Consider the following 17,128-nt stretch of genomic DNA (forward strand, 5'->3'; position numbering starts at 1 on the left):
GTTCTAAAAAGGGTAGTAGTTACCTGTTCACTGTGATGTGTCAGACCACAAGGTTTCCAGCAGCCTATCCTCTCCGGTCTATCACGACTAAGTCTGTGTTAAAAGCTTTGACTCAGTTTCTGTCACTGTTTGGAATACCTAAGGTCATTCAGAGTGATCAAGGGTCTAATTTCACCTCTAATCTGTTTGGTCAGGTTCTCCAACAGCTCCATATTAAGCACAATCTGGCTAGCGCCTATCACGCGCAAAGTCAAGGAGCACTAGAACGTTTCCATCAAACACTAAAGTCTTTGTTGAGAAGTTATTGTGCTGAGATGGATAAGGATTGGGAGGAGGGGTTGCCTTGGTTATTGTTAGCCGCTAGGGAGGTGTCACAGGAGAGCACCGGTTTTAGTCCAAATGACCTTGTGTTTGGACATAGGGTGCGGGGACTTCTATCTGTTCTTCAGGATGACTGGAAGTCTCCCGAGCCTCCTCAGTCTTTGTTATCGTATGTGTGTGATTTCCGGCGCCGCTTGTATGCCGCTGGCGAAATGGCTAAAGAGAAGCTATCATCTTCACAGGAGAGGATGAAAAACATATTTGATCGCCGAACTGAGCCACGTCACTTTAGTCCAGGGGACCAGGTTCTTGCTCTGCTGCCAATTGTTGGTTCTCCTTTTGAAGCCAAGTTTCAAGGTCCATATACAGTGGTGCGCAAGTACACTGAGCAAAATTATCTAGTTGCCACTCCAGAACGGAGGAAAGCACACCAGCTGTGCCATGTAAATTTGTTAAAACCCTATTATGCACGTTCCTCCGAGACTGAACAATGGGAATCTATAGAAGACGGTAAACCTGTTCTTTTGGCTGAAACCGTTATTCCCTTGGATTCTTCTCAGGATAGGTCTATGAATGAGGAGGAAGATGTTCCTGGTCCCGACGCTTGCATACTGCAGGGTAGATTGAAAAATTCAGAGACACTGGATAGGTTGGGCAGCATTCTCACTCATCTACCCGTTGATAGGCGGGAAGAGATGGTTGGTCTGATTCGGAGATTTCCAGGTTTGTTTTCAGATACACCTACACGTACAAACTTGATAGAACATGATATTGACGTTGGAGAGGCTGACCCTATTCGTCAGCGGTTCTATAGAGTTTCTTTAGAGAAAATGCATTGTCTGGATGCTGAGGTCAAATACATGCTGGAGAGTAAGATAGCAGAGCCTTCTTTCTCCAGTTGGGCTTCTCCCTGTATCTTGGTCAGAAAACCAGATGGAACAAACAGATTTTGTACAGACTACCGTAAGGTCAACAGTGTCACTAAGCCAGATTCATTTCCTCTTCCTCGGATGGAGGACTGCGTTGATCAAGTCGGGGCAGCTAGATTTGTGAGTAAATTTGACCTGTTAAAGGGCTATTGGCAGGTGCCACTGACGAGTAGGGCACGTGAAATCTCTGCCTTTATTACACCCTCTGGTCTATACTCGTATTTGGTTATGAGTTTCGGACTGCGTAATGCACCTGCCACTTTTCAGCGACTTATGAACAGGGTTATCGCCGGTTTGACAGGGTGTGCTGTTTATCTGGACGATGTAGTGATATATGCAGATACATGGGAGGAACATCTGTTCCGTATTCAAGCATTATTCGAACGCCTGGCTGAGGGTCACCTCACGATCAATCTGGCTAAATGCGAGTTTGCTCAGGCGACTGTTACATACCTTGGAAAGGTGGTTGGGCAGGGGGAAGTGCGTCCTGTTCGAGCTAAAGTGGTAGCTATTGATGCGTTTCCTCCACCAACTACTAAAAAGGAACTGATGCGTTTCTTGGGCATGATTGGTTATTACCGTGGTTTTTGTAATAACTTCTCTACTGTGGTCGCTCCATTGACAGATATGCTGAAAGCAAAGGCTGTTTACATTTGGTCTTCTCGTTGTCAACACGCTTTTGAAGATGCAAAGAGGTTGCTTACCTCAACTCCGGTGCTGGCTGCTCCTCGTGTGGAATTGTCATTTACCTTGCAGGTGGATGCTAGTCAGGTGGGGGCAGGGGCAGTTTTGCTGCAGGCAGATGTGTCTGGGGTTGAGAGACCTGTCAGTTTTTTTTCGAAAAAGTTTAACCATTATCAGTTAAACTACTCGGTCATTGAAAAAGAAGCGTTAGCACTCATCTGGGCACTGCAACACTTTGAGGTCTATGTCGGGTCGGGAGTAGTACCTATTACGGTCTACACTGACCATAACCCTCTCACCTTTTTGAGGTCCATGATGTGTCCTAATCAGAGAATAATGAGATGGTGTTTATTTTTACAATCATTCCATCTCGATGTGCAGCACATTCGTGGAAGGGATAACGTGATTGCTGATGCGCTCTCTCGTGCGCCCTGTTCCTGAATGTTTGTATGGTCAGGTTCTGTCTTTCCTGTCTATTCCGTCCTGGTCTGGAGAGTCTTCTTTCCTCTTAAAGGGGACGCAAGTGCTGTGTCAGTTGGGACGCAGAGGTCGGTATGTTGTTCCGGGGTCCTTGTTGGTCCCCGGTTTTATGGGGGGGAATGTGACGACCCTCCCACTCTGTCTACCGTTTTCTCTCTCTCCTTGCTCTTGTTTCCCTATTAGGATGCCGGTGGGCGGAGTTGGGAGGGTCGTCAGCTACATGGGGAACACCTGGGCCCACTCTCCCAGGATAAAATCACCACTTCCCCATTCATCAAGGAGACTCTCTCCAGGCAGACATTTTGATAGATTCGGTTATGTTTCATGGTGCTACCTAGTTTCGTTATAAAATAAATATATTTTGTTACCCCTGATCTCCACGTGGTCTCCTTTTTGTTACGGGCTCTGAGCCGGTTCGTGACACCTGGCAATAATCACACTTCCTGTTGGATCACATTTAGGGTCGTATTCAACCGGCTGTGTACCACCCTTAATCTTGTAAATATAGCCTCCTCTCTTCTGTCCCTTTCTGCCGTCTTCCCCGACTTTCCTCTGTACCTGAAATAAATGCTTGCCCTTAGTATCTCTATTCCACTGCTCCTGCCATCTCTGCACCATCACTGTCCATATCAGGCTTTTAACCTGCCATCTCTGCACCATCACTGTCCATATCAGGCTTTTAACCTGCTCCTGCCATCTCTGCACCATCACTGTCCATACCAGGCTTTTAACCTGCCATCTCTGCACCATCACTGTCCATATCAGGCTTTTAACCTGCCATCTCTGCACCATCACTGTCCATATCAGGCTTTTAACCTGCCATCTCTGCACCATCACTGTCCATATCAGCCTTTTAACCTGCCATCTCTGCACCATCACTGTCCATATCAGGCTTTTAACCTGCCATCTCTGCACCATCACTGTCCATATCAGGCTTTTAACCTGCCATCTCTGCACCATCACTGTCCATACCAGGCTTTTAACCTGCCATCTCTGCACCATCACTGTCCATATCAGGCTTTTAACCTGCCATCTCTGTTCCATCACTGTCCATATCAGGCTTTTAACCTGCCATCTCTGCACCATCACTGTCCATATCAGGCTTTTAACCTGCCATCTCTGCACCATCACTGTCCATATCAGGCTTTTAACCTGCCATCTCTGCATCGAGCAGTTTTTGACCACCCGCCTGAGGTTGGTCTGGTGTAGTGGTTGGTCTGGTGTAGTGGTTGGTCTGGTGTAGTGGTTGGTCTGGTGTAGTGGTTGGTCTGGTGTAGTGGTTGGTCTGGTGGAGTGGTTGGTCTGGTGGAGTGGTTGGTTTGGTATAGTGGTTGGTTTGGTATAGTGGTTGGTCTGGTGGAGTGGTTGGTCTGTCTGGTGGAGTGGTTGGTCTGTCTGGTGGAGTGGTTGGTCTGTCTGGTGGAGTGGTCTGTCTGGTGGAGTGGTCGGTCTGGTGGAGTGGTCGGTCTGGTGGAGTGGTCGGTCTGGTGGAGTGGTCGGTCTGGTGGAGTGGTCGGTCTGGTGGAGTGGTCGGTCTGGTGGAGTGGTCGGTCTGGTGGAGTGGTCGGTCTGGTGGAGTGGTTGGGGGACTGGGTTTATAGATGGGAGGAAGGATTTGGAATTTGAATGGTTGCCCTGCCAACGAGAGAAGTTCTAATGAGTTTGCAAATTAGGATGATACTGTCAATTCAGGATGTTACTGTCATGGAATGTTTGGTGGATGCTGTTCAGAGAGGGACTGGGAACAGAAATCGGCCCTGACATTCTAACACACTGGCCCATTATTTTTTCTCGATGCCACCATTGTTAGCCAGATAATTATAATTTTGTTGCGAAACCCCCCAAAATTAGACAGGCCCAATGGCCAAAACATTTACCAGCCCATCTGACGTTTGCCCCGAAAGGACATATGGCCAGTGTGTCTCCGGTGTATTTTGTCAAACTATGAACTGCGATCTAAAGGTTGGGAACAGAACGTACATGGCCTTCGAGAAAGTATGTTGGAGTTCACCTTCAAATCGGGGATTAGACACACAAAGTACCTTCGTTTTCCCAAACGGTAAAACAGATATACACTCTTTGTCACGCCCTGACCATAGAGAGGCTTTTATTCTGTATTTTGGGTTAGGTCGGGGCGTGACTAGGGTGGGCATTCTAATTTCTTTATTTCTATGTTTTCTATTTCTTTGTGTTTGGCCGGGTGTGGTTCTCAATCAGAGGCAGCTGTCTATTGTTGTCTCTGATTGAGAATCATACTTAGGTAGCCTTTTCCCACCTGGGTTTGTGGGTAGTTGTTTTCTGTATAGTTTTAGTTACCGTGCAGAACTGTTCGTTTCTCGCTTTGTTATTTTTATCTAGTGTTCAGTTTTAAATAAATATCATGAACACGTACCACACTGCGCTTTGGTCCACTCCTTCTTCATCAGATGAGCGTTACACTCTTAGAAAAAAGGGTTCCTAAAGGGTTCTTGGCAGAGAGATAGGGTCCTACCTACAACCATTTTGATCTGAAGAACTGTTTCTGGAAAACAAGGGGTCTTTGTAAGCTGAAGGGTTCTAACTAGAACATTTAATGTTCTAAGAACCATTTTTTGACAAAACGGTTCTTTGATGACTCTTTGGAAGGCAAATACCTGAGAGCAGGGTGACTGACAGGGAGGTAAATACCTGAGAGCAGGGTGACTGACAGAGAAGTAAATACCTGAGACAGGGTGACTGATAGAGAGGTAAATACCTGAGAGCAGGGTGACTGACAGGGAGGTAAATACCTGAGAGCTCGGTGACTGACAGGAGATAAATACCTGAGAGATGGGTGACTGACAGGGAGGTAAATACCTGAGAGCTCGGTGACTGACAGGGAGGTAAATACCTGAGAGCAGGGTGACTGACAGGGAGGTAAATACCTGAGAGATGGGTGACTGACAGGGAGGTAAATACCTGAGAGCAGGGTGACTGACAGGGAGGTAAATACCTGAGAGATGGGTGACTGACAGGGAGGTAAATACCTGAGAGCAGGGTGACTGACAGGGAGGTAAATACCTGAGAGCAGGGTGACTGACAGGGGGGTAAATACCTGAGAGCAGGGTGACTGACAGGGAGGTAAATACCTGAGAGATGGGCGTGACCTTAGGGATACTTTTTATGTCTATTTTGGTTTGGTCAGGGCGTGAGATGGGGTGGGCATTCTATGTTTTGTATTCTATGTTTTCTGTGTGTTTGGCCGGGTGTGGTTCTCAATCAGAGGCAGCTGTCTATCGTTGTCTCTGATTGAGAACCATACTTAGGTAGCCTTTTCCCACCTGTGTTTTGTGGGTAGTTGTTTTCTGTTTTGTGTCTGCACCAGGCATAAATGTTTCGGTTTCGTTCGTTCTTTGTTTCTTGTTATTCAGTGTTTAGTTTTATGAATGAACACTTACCACACTGCGCTTTGGTCCACTTCTTCTTCAGATGACCGTTACAGTGACTGACAGGGAGAAAAATACCTGAGAGCTGGGTGACTGACAGAGGTAAATACCTGAGAAGAGGGTGACTGACAGAGAGGTAAATACCTGAGAGGAGGGTGACTGACAGAGAGGTAAATACCTGAGAGCTGGGTGACTGACAGAGAGGTAAATACCTGAGAGCAGGGTGACTGACAAGGGAGCTGAGTGAATGAGACAGGAGGTTCTTTATCTAGGCCTATTTACTTTGGCTGGATTTGACTGTTGATTTCTCTTTGTTCTTCCTATTTACTTTTTTAAAGGAGATATATTGTAATCCAACATGTTCGTATAGTTTAGCCACAGGGAGGGTTGCAATTTATTTTTGTGTCCCAGAAATCCCAGTTGGAGGAATTCTTGGATTTCCTTCTTCCTGTTTGGGTTTTTACTTCGACCAGTGTTTTGCATGTCTCTACGAGGAAGAACTAAGACCAAATAACTGACAGGGATGCCTTTCATCCTTCCACTGTGACATCACCACGTTATGAGGTCAAAAAGCAGGAAGTGCTGTATAATGTAGCTGAATAACACCCACCTGTCTCAGAGGGGACAGAGACACTCAGAGGGAGAGCTGACAACAATATCAAGAAACAACATCGACAACAACAAACATCAGGTATGAGGATTTCTTTCATAACTCTACGTGTCTACTTTGTAAAGTACAATACAGTTAGTAACATTAATGTGTTGTTATTTAGTAAACATGTATATTGTTATTTAGTAAACATTAATGTGTGTTGTTATTTAGTAAACATATATATTGTTATTTAGTAAACATTAATGTGTGTTGTTATTTAGTAAACATTAATGTGTTGTTATTTAGTAAACATGTGTATTGTTATTTAGTAAACATTAATGTGTATTGTTATTTAGTAAACATGTGTATTGTTATTTAGTAAACATTAATGTGTATTGTTATTTAGTAAACATGTGTATTGTTATTTAGTAAACATTAATGTGTTGTTATTTAGTAAACATTAATGTGTTGTTATTTAGTAAACATGTGTATTGTTATTTAGTAAACATTAATGTGTGTTGTTATTTAGTAAACATGTGTATTGTTATTTAGTAAACATTACTGTGTGATGTTATTTAGTAAACATTAATGTGTTGTTATTTAGTAAACATGTGTATTGTTATTTAGTAAACATTAATGTGTATTGTTATTTAGTAAACATGTGTATTGTTATTTAGTAAACATGTGTATTGTTATTTAGTAAACATGTGTATTGTTATTTAGTAAACATGTGTATTGTTATTTAGTAAACATTAATGTGTTGTTATTTAGTAAACATTAATGTGTTGTTATTTAGTAAACATGTGTATTGTTATTTAGTAAACATTAATGTGTGTTGTTATTTAGTAAACAAATGTGTATTGTTATTTAGTAAACATGTGTATTGTTATTTAGTAAACATGTGTATTGTTATTTAGTAAACATGTGTGTTGTTATTTAGTAAACATGTGTATTGTTATTTAGTAAACATGTGTATTGTTAGTTAGTAAACATGTGTATTGTTATTTAGTAAACATTACTGTGTTGTTATTTAGTAAACATTAATGTGTATTGTTATTTAGTAAACATTAATGTGTATTGTTATTTAGTAAACATGTGTATTGTTATTTAGTAAACATGTGTATTGTTATTTAGTAAACATGTGTATTGTTATTTAGTAAACATTAATGTGTATTGTTATTTAGTAAACATTAATGTGTTGTTATTTAGTAAACATTAATGTGTTGTTATTTAGTAAACATTAATGTGTTGTTATTTAGTAAACATTAATGTGTTGTTATTTAGTAAACATTAATGTGTTGTTATTTAGTAAACAAATGTGTATTGTTATTTAGTAAACATTAATGTGTTGTTATTTAGTAAACATTAATGTGTATTGTTATTTAGTAAACAAATGTGTATTGTTATTTAGTAAGTGTTGCAATGCTTATAAATATATTTTTCAGCAGTAGAATAACAGAAAAGTCTGGAAGTAAAAACCATCCATAAAGTCAAAATTCCCTCAAATAAAAAAATAAAATAATTATTGACATGTTTTTTCAGTCATTAGATTTCATGACGTTAAATTCAATCTGAAGCATGTGACCCATGCTGCTGGTAGAAGTTAAAGTTTAGTTGTTGGTATGTTTTCACCAGACTGTTATCCCTCCATTCTCCAGCGATGGGCCACTCTCTGTTGCTCCTGTTCTTCTCAGGTTGGTGTCCGTGTGTTTTCGTGTGTGTTTGTGCGTGCGTGGATGTGTGTATGTGTGTGTGTGTGTGAGCTTGTTTTACATGGCTGTTAGCACTCGAGTTGTATTTCTGGAGCCTGGCAGGCGAACGCTGAATGCCTCGCTCAAAACCGATGGCGAGGTGGGGTATGAGGGATGGAGTCAAAAACCGATGGCGAGGTGGGGTATGAGGGATGGAGTCAAAACCGATGGAGAGGTGGGGTATGAGGGATGGAGTCAAAACCGATGGAGAGGTGGGGTATGAGGGATGGAGTCAAAACCGATGGTGAGGTGGGGTATGAGGGATGGAGTCAAAACCGATGGAGAGGTGGGGTATGAGGGATGGAGTCAAAACCGATGGATAGGTGGGGTATGAGGGATGGAGTCAAAACCGATGGTGAGGTGGGGTATGAGGGATGGAGTCAAAACCGATGGAGAGGTGGGGTATGAGGGATGGAGTCAAAACCGATGGAGAGGTGGGGTATGAGGGATAGAGTCAAAACCGATGGAGAGGTGGGGTATGAGGGATGGAGTCAAAACCGATGGTGAGGTGGGGTATGAGGGATGGAGTCAAAACCGATGGAGAGGTGGGGTATGAGGGATGGAGTCAAAACCGATGGAGAGGTGGGGTATGAGGGATGGAGTCAAAACCGATGGAGAGGTGGGGTATGATGGATGGAGTCAAAACCGATGGCGAGGTGGGGTATGAGGGATAGAGTCAAAACCGATGGCGAGGTGGGGTATGAGGGATGGAGTCAAAACCGATGGAGAGGTGGGGTATTAAGGATGGAGTCAAAACCGATGGAGAGGTGGGGTCTGAGGGATGGAGTCAAAACCGATGGTGAGGTGGGGTATGAGGGATGGAGTCAAAACCGATGGCGAGGTGGGGTATCAGGGATGGAGTCAAAAACAATAATTCAACGCATGTGGTGTCTACAAACTAAGTTCTGCTCCGTGATGAACCATTTCAACAGTCACCAGACAGATGGAACGGTGACATGGTGCATTCTGGGAAAGCAGATCTTTTGATTTGTCTGAGAATGTTTCCTTATTTGTTGTGTTTTAGTTCGTGACGATATTCTCCGCGCCCCGGCTATACAGCACTCCTTTACAATGGTAAACTCTTCCATCATCGCTCACATAGTTCACCGTCCCCTGGCTGTGTAAAACGAGCTCGCCCAGTGTCTGTCTATGTCTGTCTATGTCTGTCTATGTCTGTCTGTCTGTCTGTCTGTCTGTCTGTCTGTCTGTCTGTCTGTCTGTCTGTCTGTCTGTCTGTCTGTCTGTCTGTCTGTCTGTCTGTCTGTCTGTCTGTCTGTCTGCCTGCCTGCCTGCCTGCCTGCCTGCCTGCCTGCCTGCCTGCCTGCCTGCCTGCCTGCCTGCCTGCCTGCCTGCCTGCCTGCCTGCCTGCCTGCCTGCCTGCCTGCCTGCCTGCCTGCCTGCCTGCCTGCCTGCCTGCCTGCCTGCCTGCCTGCCTGCCTGCCTGCCTGCCTGCCTGCCTGCCTGCCTGCCTGCCTGCCTGCCTGCCTGCCTGCCTGCCTGCCTGCCTGCCTGCCTGCCTGCCTGCCTGCCTGCCTGCCTGCCTGCCTGCCTGCCTGCCTGCCTGCCTGCCTGCCTGCCTGCCTGCCTGCCTGCCTGCCTGCCTGCCTGCCTGCCTGCCTGCCTGCCTGCCTGCCTGCCTGCCTGCCTGCCTGCCTGCCTGCCTGCCTGCCTGCCTGCCTGCCTGCCTGCCTGCCTGCCTGCCTGCCTGCCTGCCTGCCTGCCTGCCTGCCTGCCTGCCTGCCTGCCTGCCTGCCTGCCTGCCTGCCTGCCTGCCTGCCTGCCTGCCTGCCTGCCTGCCTGCCTGCCTGCCTGCCTGCCTGCCTGCCTGCCTGCCTGTTCCCAAGAGCTCGCCCAGTGTCTGCCTGCCTGTCTGTCATCAATTACCATTATCATTGATGTCAACGGTTAGTTTGTGTGTTTTCAGGTTAGTTTGTTTGTGTGTGTTTTGTTAGTACAGTCGTAATGTTGGTTTGTTCTCCACAGGGCTGTCTGTCCTCCTCTCATAATGTTGGTTTGTTCTCCACAGGGCTGTCTGTCCTCCTCTCATAATGTTTGTTTGTTCTCTACAGGGCTTTCTGTCCTCCTCTCATAATGTTGGTTTGTTCTCCACAGGGCTGTCTGTCCTCCTCATAATGTTGGTTTGTTCTCCACAGGGCTGTCTGTCCTCCTCATAATGTTGGTTTGTTCTCCACAGGGCTGTCTGTCCTCCTCTCATAATGTTGGTTTGTTCTCCACAGGGCTGTCTGTCCTCCCCTCATAATGTTGGTTTGTTCTCCACAGGGCTGTCTGTCCTCCCATCATGCCTCTCTCATCAGTTCCACTTTGTGAACACGAATAAAACCTGGACTGATGCTCAGAGTTACTGCAGACAGAACTACATTGACCTGGCCTCCATAGACGACATGGCAGATATGAACAAGCTCAATAACACAGTAGAGGCTTGGTCATTAACTGAACCAGCCTGGATAGGGCTGTGTAACACCAGCTGGAGGTGGTCTCCGGGAGACACAGAGTTAGGGACGGTGATGTTTTGGGACAAAAGTAATGGCCAACCAAATAATTTAAACAACAATGAGTTCTGTGTGTGGATGCGAAATGGGTTATGGCATGATGAGAACTGCGAAGCACAACATAATTTTGTCTGCTACGGTGAGTTCCCCTGTCAGTCAGCCTATTCACTGTCCTTCTGTCTTTCTGTTTGTCAACCAGTCAGCTCCCCTGTCAGTCAGCCTTTTCACTGTCCTTCCTTCCGTCTTTCTGTTTGTCAACCAGTCAGTTCCCCTGTCAGTCAGCCTTTTCACTGTCCTTCCTTCTGTTTGTCAACCAGTCAGCTCCCCTGTCAGTCAGCCTTTTCACTGTCCTTCCTTCTGTTTGTCAACCAGTCAGTTCCCCTGTCAGTCAGCCTTTTCACTGTCCTTCCTTCTGTTTGTCAACCAGTCAGTTCCCCTGTCAGTCAGCCTTTTCACTGTCCTTCCCTCCATCTTTCTGTTTGTCAACCAGTCAGTTCCCCTGTCAGTCAGCCTTTTCACTGTCTCCTTCCGTCTTTCTGTTTGTCAACCAGTCAGTTCCCCTGTCAGTCAGTCTTTTCACTGTCCTTCCTTCTGTCTTTCTGTTTGTCAACCAGTCAGTTCCCCTGTCAGTCAGCCTTTTCACTGTCCTTCCCTCCATCTTTCTGTTTGTCAACCAGTCAGCTCCCCTTTCAGTCAGCCTTTTCACTGTCCTTCCTTCTGTTTGTCAACCTGTCAGTTCCCCTGTCAGTCAGCCTTTTCACTGTCCTTCCTTCTGTCTTTCTGTTTGTCAACCAGTCAGCTCCCCTGTCAGTCAGCCTTTTCACTGTCCTTCCCTCCATCTTTCTGTTTGTCAACCAGTCAGCTCCCCTGTCAGTCAGCCTTTTCACTGTCCTTCCCTCCATCTTTCTGTTTGTCAACCAGTCAGCTCCCCTGTCAGTCAGCCTTTTCACTGTCATTCCTTCTGTTTGTCAACCAGTCAGCTCCCCTGTCAGTCAACCTTTTCACTGTCCTTCCTTCCGTCTTTCTGTTTGTCAACCAGTCAGTTCCCCTGTCAGTCAGCCTTTTCACTGTCCTTCCTTCTGTTTGTCAACCAGTCAGTTCCCCTGTCAGTCAGCCTATTCACTGTTCTTCCTTCTGTTTGTCAACCAGTCAGCTCCCCTGTCAGTCAGCCTTTTCACTGTCTCCTTCCGTCTTTCTGTTTGTCAACCTGTCAGTTCCCCTGTCAGTCAGCCTTTTCACTGTCCTTCCCTCCATCTTTCTGTTTGTCAACCTGTCAGTTCCCCTGTCAGTCAGCCTATTCACTGTCCTTCCTTCTGTTTGTCAACCAGTCAGTTCCCCTGTCAGTCAGCCTTTTCACTGTCCGTCCCTCCGTCTTTCTGTTTGTCAACCAGTCAGTTCCCCTGTCAGTCAGTCTTTTCACTGTCCTTCCTTCTGTTTGTCAACCAGTCAGTTCCCCTGTCAGTCAGCCTTTTCACTGTCCTTCCTTCCGTCTTTCTGTTTGTCAACCAGTCAGCTCCCCTGTCAGTCAGCCTTTTCACTGTCTCCCTCCATCTTTCTGTTTGTCAACCAGTCAGTTCCCCTGTCAGTCAGCCTTTTCACTGTCTCCTTCCGTCTTTCTGTTTGTCAACCAGTCAGTTCCCCTGTCAGTCAGCCTTTTCACTATCCTTCCCTCCATCTTTCTGTTTGTCAACCAGTCAGTTCCCCTTTCAGTCAGCCTTTTCACTGTCTCCTTCCGTCTTTCTGTTTGTCAACCAGTCAGCTCCCCTGTCAGTCAGCCTTTTCACTGTCTCCTTCCGTCTTTCTGTTTGTCAACCTGTCAGTTCCCCTGTCAGTCAGCCTTTTCACTGTCCTTCCTTCTGTTTGTCAACCAGTCAGTTCCCCTGTCAGTCAGCCTTTTCACTGTCCTTCCTTCCGTCTTTCTGTTTGTCAACCAGTCAGTTCCCCTGTCAGTCAGCCTTTTCACTGTCCTTCCTTCTGTTTGTCAACCAGTCAGTTCCCCTGTCAGTCAGCCTTTTCACTGTCCTTCCTTCCGTCTTTCTGTTTGTCAACAAGTCAAACACCAAAGGGTTTAGATTCAGTCAACAGATTCATATTTTATTGAAAATCTTTTTTATTCTACCAGTTTATTTACAGACATGTATTTGTCAGTATGACCTTGTCTTTGTTGGAACATGTTATTTTATATCTCATCTCTTCTTATATACCTTCTGTTCTTTCAAATAGACACAAATCTCACTAAGTACATCCTCATCACTGAAAAGAAGCCTTGGAGAGAGGCTCAGCGCTACTGTCAGAAGAACCACACGGACCTGGCCAGTGTGAGGGATGAAGCAGAGAATAACACCATAAAGGACATCATACGGGACACCACGAAGGCAAGTTCACTTCACTTCAACTAATTTGTCTTGCACTTTGAGCACCGTGTTAAAAACATAATCAGCATTTGCAAAACATGTACAGGAAGTGGTGTGGATCGGCCTGTATAGAGAGTGGAGGTGGTCCGACCAGAGTGGCTCAACCTTCAGGAACTGGATGGCAGGCGAGCCAAACGGGGCAAATGAAGAGCTCTGTGTGGAAGTTAAGTTCCCATCTGGAGAGTGGAATGATCACCCTCCTACCACCAAACATCCTTTTATCTGCTATGATGGTGAGGGGGGGGGGGGGGGGGAGGTTAGATACATATTCATTAAATAAAAAAAACATTTACTTTAGAATCAATGTTATTGGGTGAATATTTAGCATGCATCTCCATATCCTCCTCTTCCTCCAGATAAGCTGGTCCTGGTCTCAGAGAACAAGACGTGGTCAGAAGCCCTGTGGCACTGCAGACACCTGAACATGGAGCTGGTGTCTGTCCACAACCACAGCATCCAGCACTGGGTCAAACAGGAAGCCAAGAAGGCCTCCAGTCCCTACGTCTGGCTGGGCCTGAGGTACACCTGCACCCTGGACTTCTGGTTCTGGGTCAATGGAGAAGAGTCCAGCTACCACAACTGGGCCGACGGGGAGGGCTACAGCACCAGCAAGGAGCAGTCTGGGAACACGGGGGCCATAGAGAGAGACGGGGGGAAGTGGGTCGGCCTGCCTGAGACTGACAAATTCAACTTCATCTGCAGCAAGAGTGATGGTCAGATTTAATCTGTTTTTTAATCTCTCTCTTTTTCTCTCAATTCAATTAAATGTTGTTTATTGATATGACTTAACAATGTACATATTGCCAAAGCTTACTTTGGATATTTACAATATTAAAATAATTAGAATTACAAATTGTCAACGGGACAACAGTAACTACAATAACTAAGTGTCAAAATAACCATACATTGAACAATAACAGTAAACATACAGTAGAGGACATGTGCAGGTTGATTGGTCTGTCAGACACTGTCCCTCAACTTATGGCAGGCAGCAATGTAGTGCGCTGCCAACTCACAGCTCTCTGCGTCCTCCCCCAACAGGACGGGTAGCCTATCCTCATCAGAGAGGTCTTTGAAACCTTGAATAAGAGTTTCAAATTTTGGGAAAATGACACTCTCTAATTGTTTTATATTTTTGACATTTTGTCAGGAAATGCAGCTCCGTCTCAGGTTCTGCTGTTGTGCAGTGGTTGCACAGCCTTTCCTCTACAGGGAGCCAGGTTTTCCTGTGTCTACCCTTCTCAATGGCAAGGCTGTGCTCACTGAGCCTGTACTTTGTCAAGGTTTATCTAGGGTTTTGATCAGTAACCATGGTCAAATATTTAGCCACGGTGTGCTGTCGATTTAGGGCTAGATAGCACTGCATTTTGCTTTGCGCTTGTGCTTGTGTTTCCCAATAAGCAATGTAGTTTTGTTTTGACTGTGTTGTAATGTGGTTTATTCTGATTGATTGGATGTTCTGGTCCTGAGGCTTCAGTGTGTTAGTAGAACAGGTTTGTGAACTCTCTCTCTGTGTCTCTCTCTCTCACTATTTCATTATCTTTTTTTTCTTCTGTAATGCAGATTACTAAAACCAGACCCTGATATCTGGACCAGCTGAATCCTACAGCCCAACACATTGTTCCAGATCTCTGGACCAGCTGAATCCTACAGACCAACACATTGTTCCAGATATCTGGACCAGCTGAATCCTACAGCCCAACACATTGTTCCAGATCTCTGGACCAGCTGAATCCTACAGTCCAACACATTGTTCCAGATCTCTGGACCAGCTGAATCCAACAGTCCAACACATTGTTCCTGATATCTGGACCAGCTGAATCCTACAGTCCAACACATTGTTCCTGATCTCTGGACCAGCTGAATCCTACAGTCCAACACATTGTTCCTGATATCTGGACCAGCTGAATCCTACAGTCCAACACATTGTTCCAGATATCTGGACCAGCTGAATCCTACAGCCCAACACATTGTTCCTGATATCTGGACCAGCTGAATCCTACAGTCCAACACATTGTTCCTGATCTCTGGACCAGCTGAATCCTACAGCCCAACACATTGTTCCAGACATATTCAGATTTAGATTGCGTAAGGTGATGGATATTCAATATTTTTATATAATTAATCATTTAAATGATTTAAATATGTTTGTATATTCTCTTATTGAATTGGATTCATATCATACTCTTATTATTTTCTTATGGACGTATTACTTGTTATCTTATTACCCATATCATTACTGGTTATCTTATTACACCATATCATTACTGGTTATCTTATTATCCATATCATTACTGGTTATCTTATTACCCATATCATTACTGTTTATCTTGTTACCCATATCATTACTGGTTATCTTATTATCCATATCATTACTGGTTATCTTATTACCCATATCATCACTGGTTATCTTATTACCCATATCATTACTGGTTATCTTGTTACCCATGTCATTACTGGTTATCTTATTACCCATATCATTACTGCTTATCTTATTGCCATATCTTATTACCCATGGTTATCTTATTACCCATATCTCATTACCCATATAATTAATGGTTATCTTATTATCCATATCATTACTAGTTATCTTATTACCCATATCATTACTGGTTATCTTAGTACCCATATCTTATTACCCATATCTCATTACCCATATCATTACTGTTTATCCTATTACCCATATCTTATTACCCATATCTCATTACCCATATCATTACTGTTTATCTTATTACCCATATCTTATTACCCATATCTCATTACCCATATCATTACTGTTTATCTTATTACCCATATCATTACTGTTTATCTTATTACCCATATCTTATTACCCATATCATTATTGGTTATCTTATTACCCATATCATTACTAGTTATCTTATTACCCATATAATTACTGTTTATCTTCTTACACATGGTTATCTTATTACCCATATCATTATTGGTTATCTTATTACACCATATGGCAATAAGATAAGTTTAATGATATGGTGTAATAAGATAACCATGGGTAATAAGATATGGCAATAAGATAAGTTTAATGATATCTTATTACCCATGGTTATCTTATTACCTATATCTCATTACCCATATAATTAATGGTTATCTTATTATCCATATCATTACTAGTTATCTTATTACCCATATCTCATTACCCATATCATTACTGGTTATCTTATTACCCATATCATTACTGTTTATCTTATTATCCATATCTTATTACCCATATCATTATTGGTTATCTTATTACCCACATCATTACTAGTTATCCTTTTACCCATATCATTACTGATTATCTTATTACACCATATAATTACTGTTTATCTTATTCCCCATATCATTACTGGTTATCTTATTACCCATATCATTACTGGTTATCTTATTACCCATATCATTACTGATTATCTTATTACACCATATCATTACTGTTTATCTTATTACCCATATAATTACTGTTTATCTTATTACCCATATCATTACTGGTTATCTTATTACCCATATCATGACCAGTTAACTTATTACCCATATCATTACTGGTTATCTTATTACCCATATCATGACCTGTTAACGTATTACCCATATCATTACTGGTTATCTTATTACCCATATCATGACCAGTTAACTTATTACCCATATGTTATTACCAGGTATCTTATTACCTATATCATTACTTGTTATCTTATTACCCATATGTTATTACCCATGGTTATCTTATTACCCATATCATTACTGGTTATCTTATTACCCATATCATGACCAGTTAACTTATTACCCATATCATTACTGGTTATCTTATTACCCATATCATGACCAGTTAACTTATTACCCATGTCTTATTACCAGGTATCTTATTACCCATATCATTACTTGTTATCTTATTACCCATATGTTATTACCCATGGTTATCATATTACCCATATCATTACTGGTTATCTTATTACCCATATCATTACTGGTTAACTTATTACCCATATCATTACTGGTTATCTTATTACCCATATCATGACCAGTTAACTTATTACCCATGTCTTATTACCAGGTAT

General features: G+C 43.6%; 1 protein-coding gene across 1 annotated transcript; it reads left to right on the forward strand.

Moving 5' to 3' along the window:
• The first annotated feature begins 1,151 nt into the window (after positions 1-1,151).
• LOC129869103 (macrophage mannose receptor 1-like) lies at positions 1,152-15,242 on the forward strand. Its single transcript, XM_055943608.1, has 5 exons — positions 1,152-1,191; positions 12,895-13,046; positions 13,132-13,318; positions 13,442-13,798; positions 14,649-15,242. The coding sequence occupies exons 1-5, from the start codon at positions 1,152-1,154 to the stop codon at positions 14,654-14,656; spliced, it is 744 nt and encodes a 247-aa protein (XP_055799583.1). The 3' UTR covers positions 14,657-15,242.
• The last annotated feature ends 1,886 nt before the right edge of the window (positions 15,243-17,128 follow it).

The sequence above is a fragment of the Salvelinus fontinalis genome, chromosome 13 (assembly GCF_029448725.1).
Source record: "Salvelinus fontinalis isolate EN_2023a chromosome 13, ASM2944872v1, whole genome shotgun sequence".
Lineage (NCBI taxonomy): Eukaryota > Metazoa > Chordata > Actinopteri > Salmoniformes > Salmonidae > Salvelinus > Salvelinus fontinalis.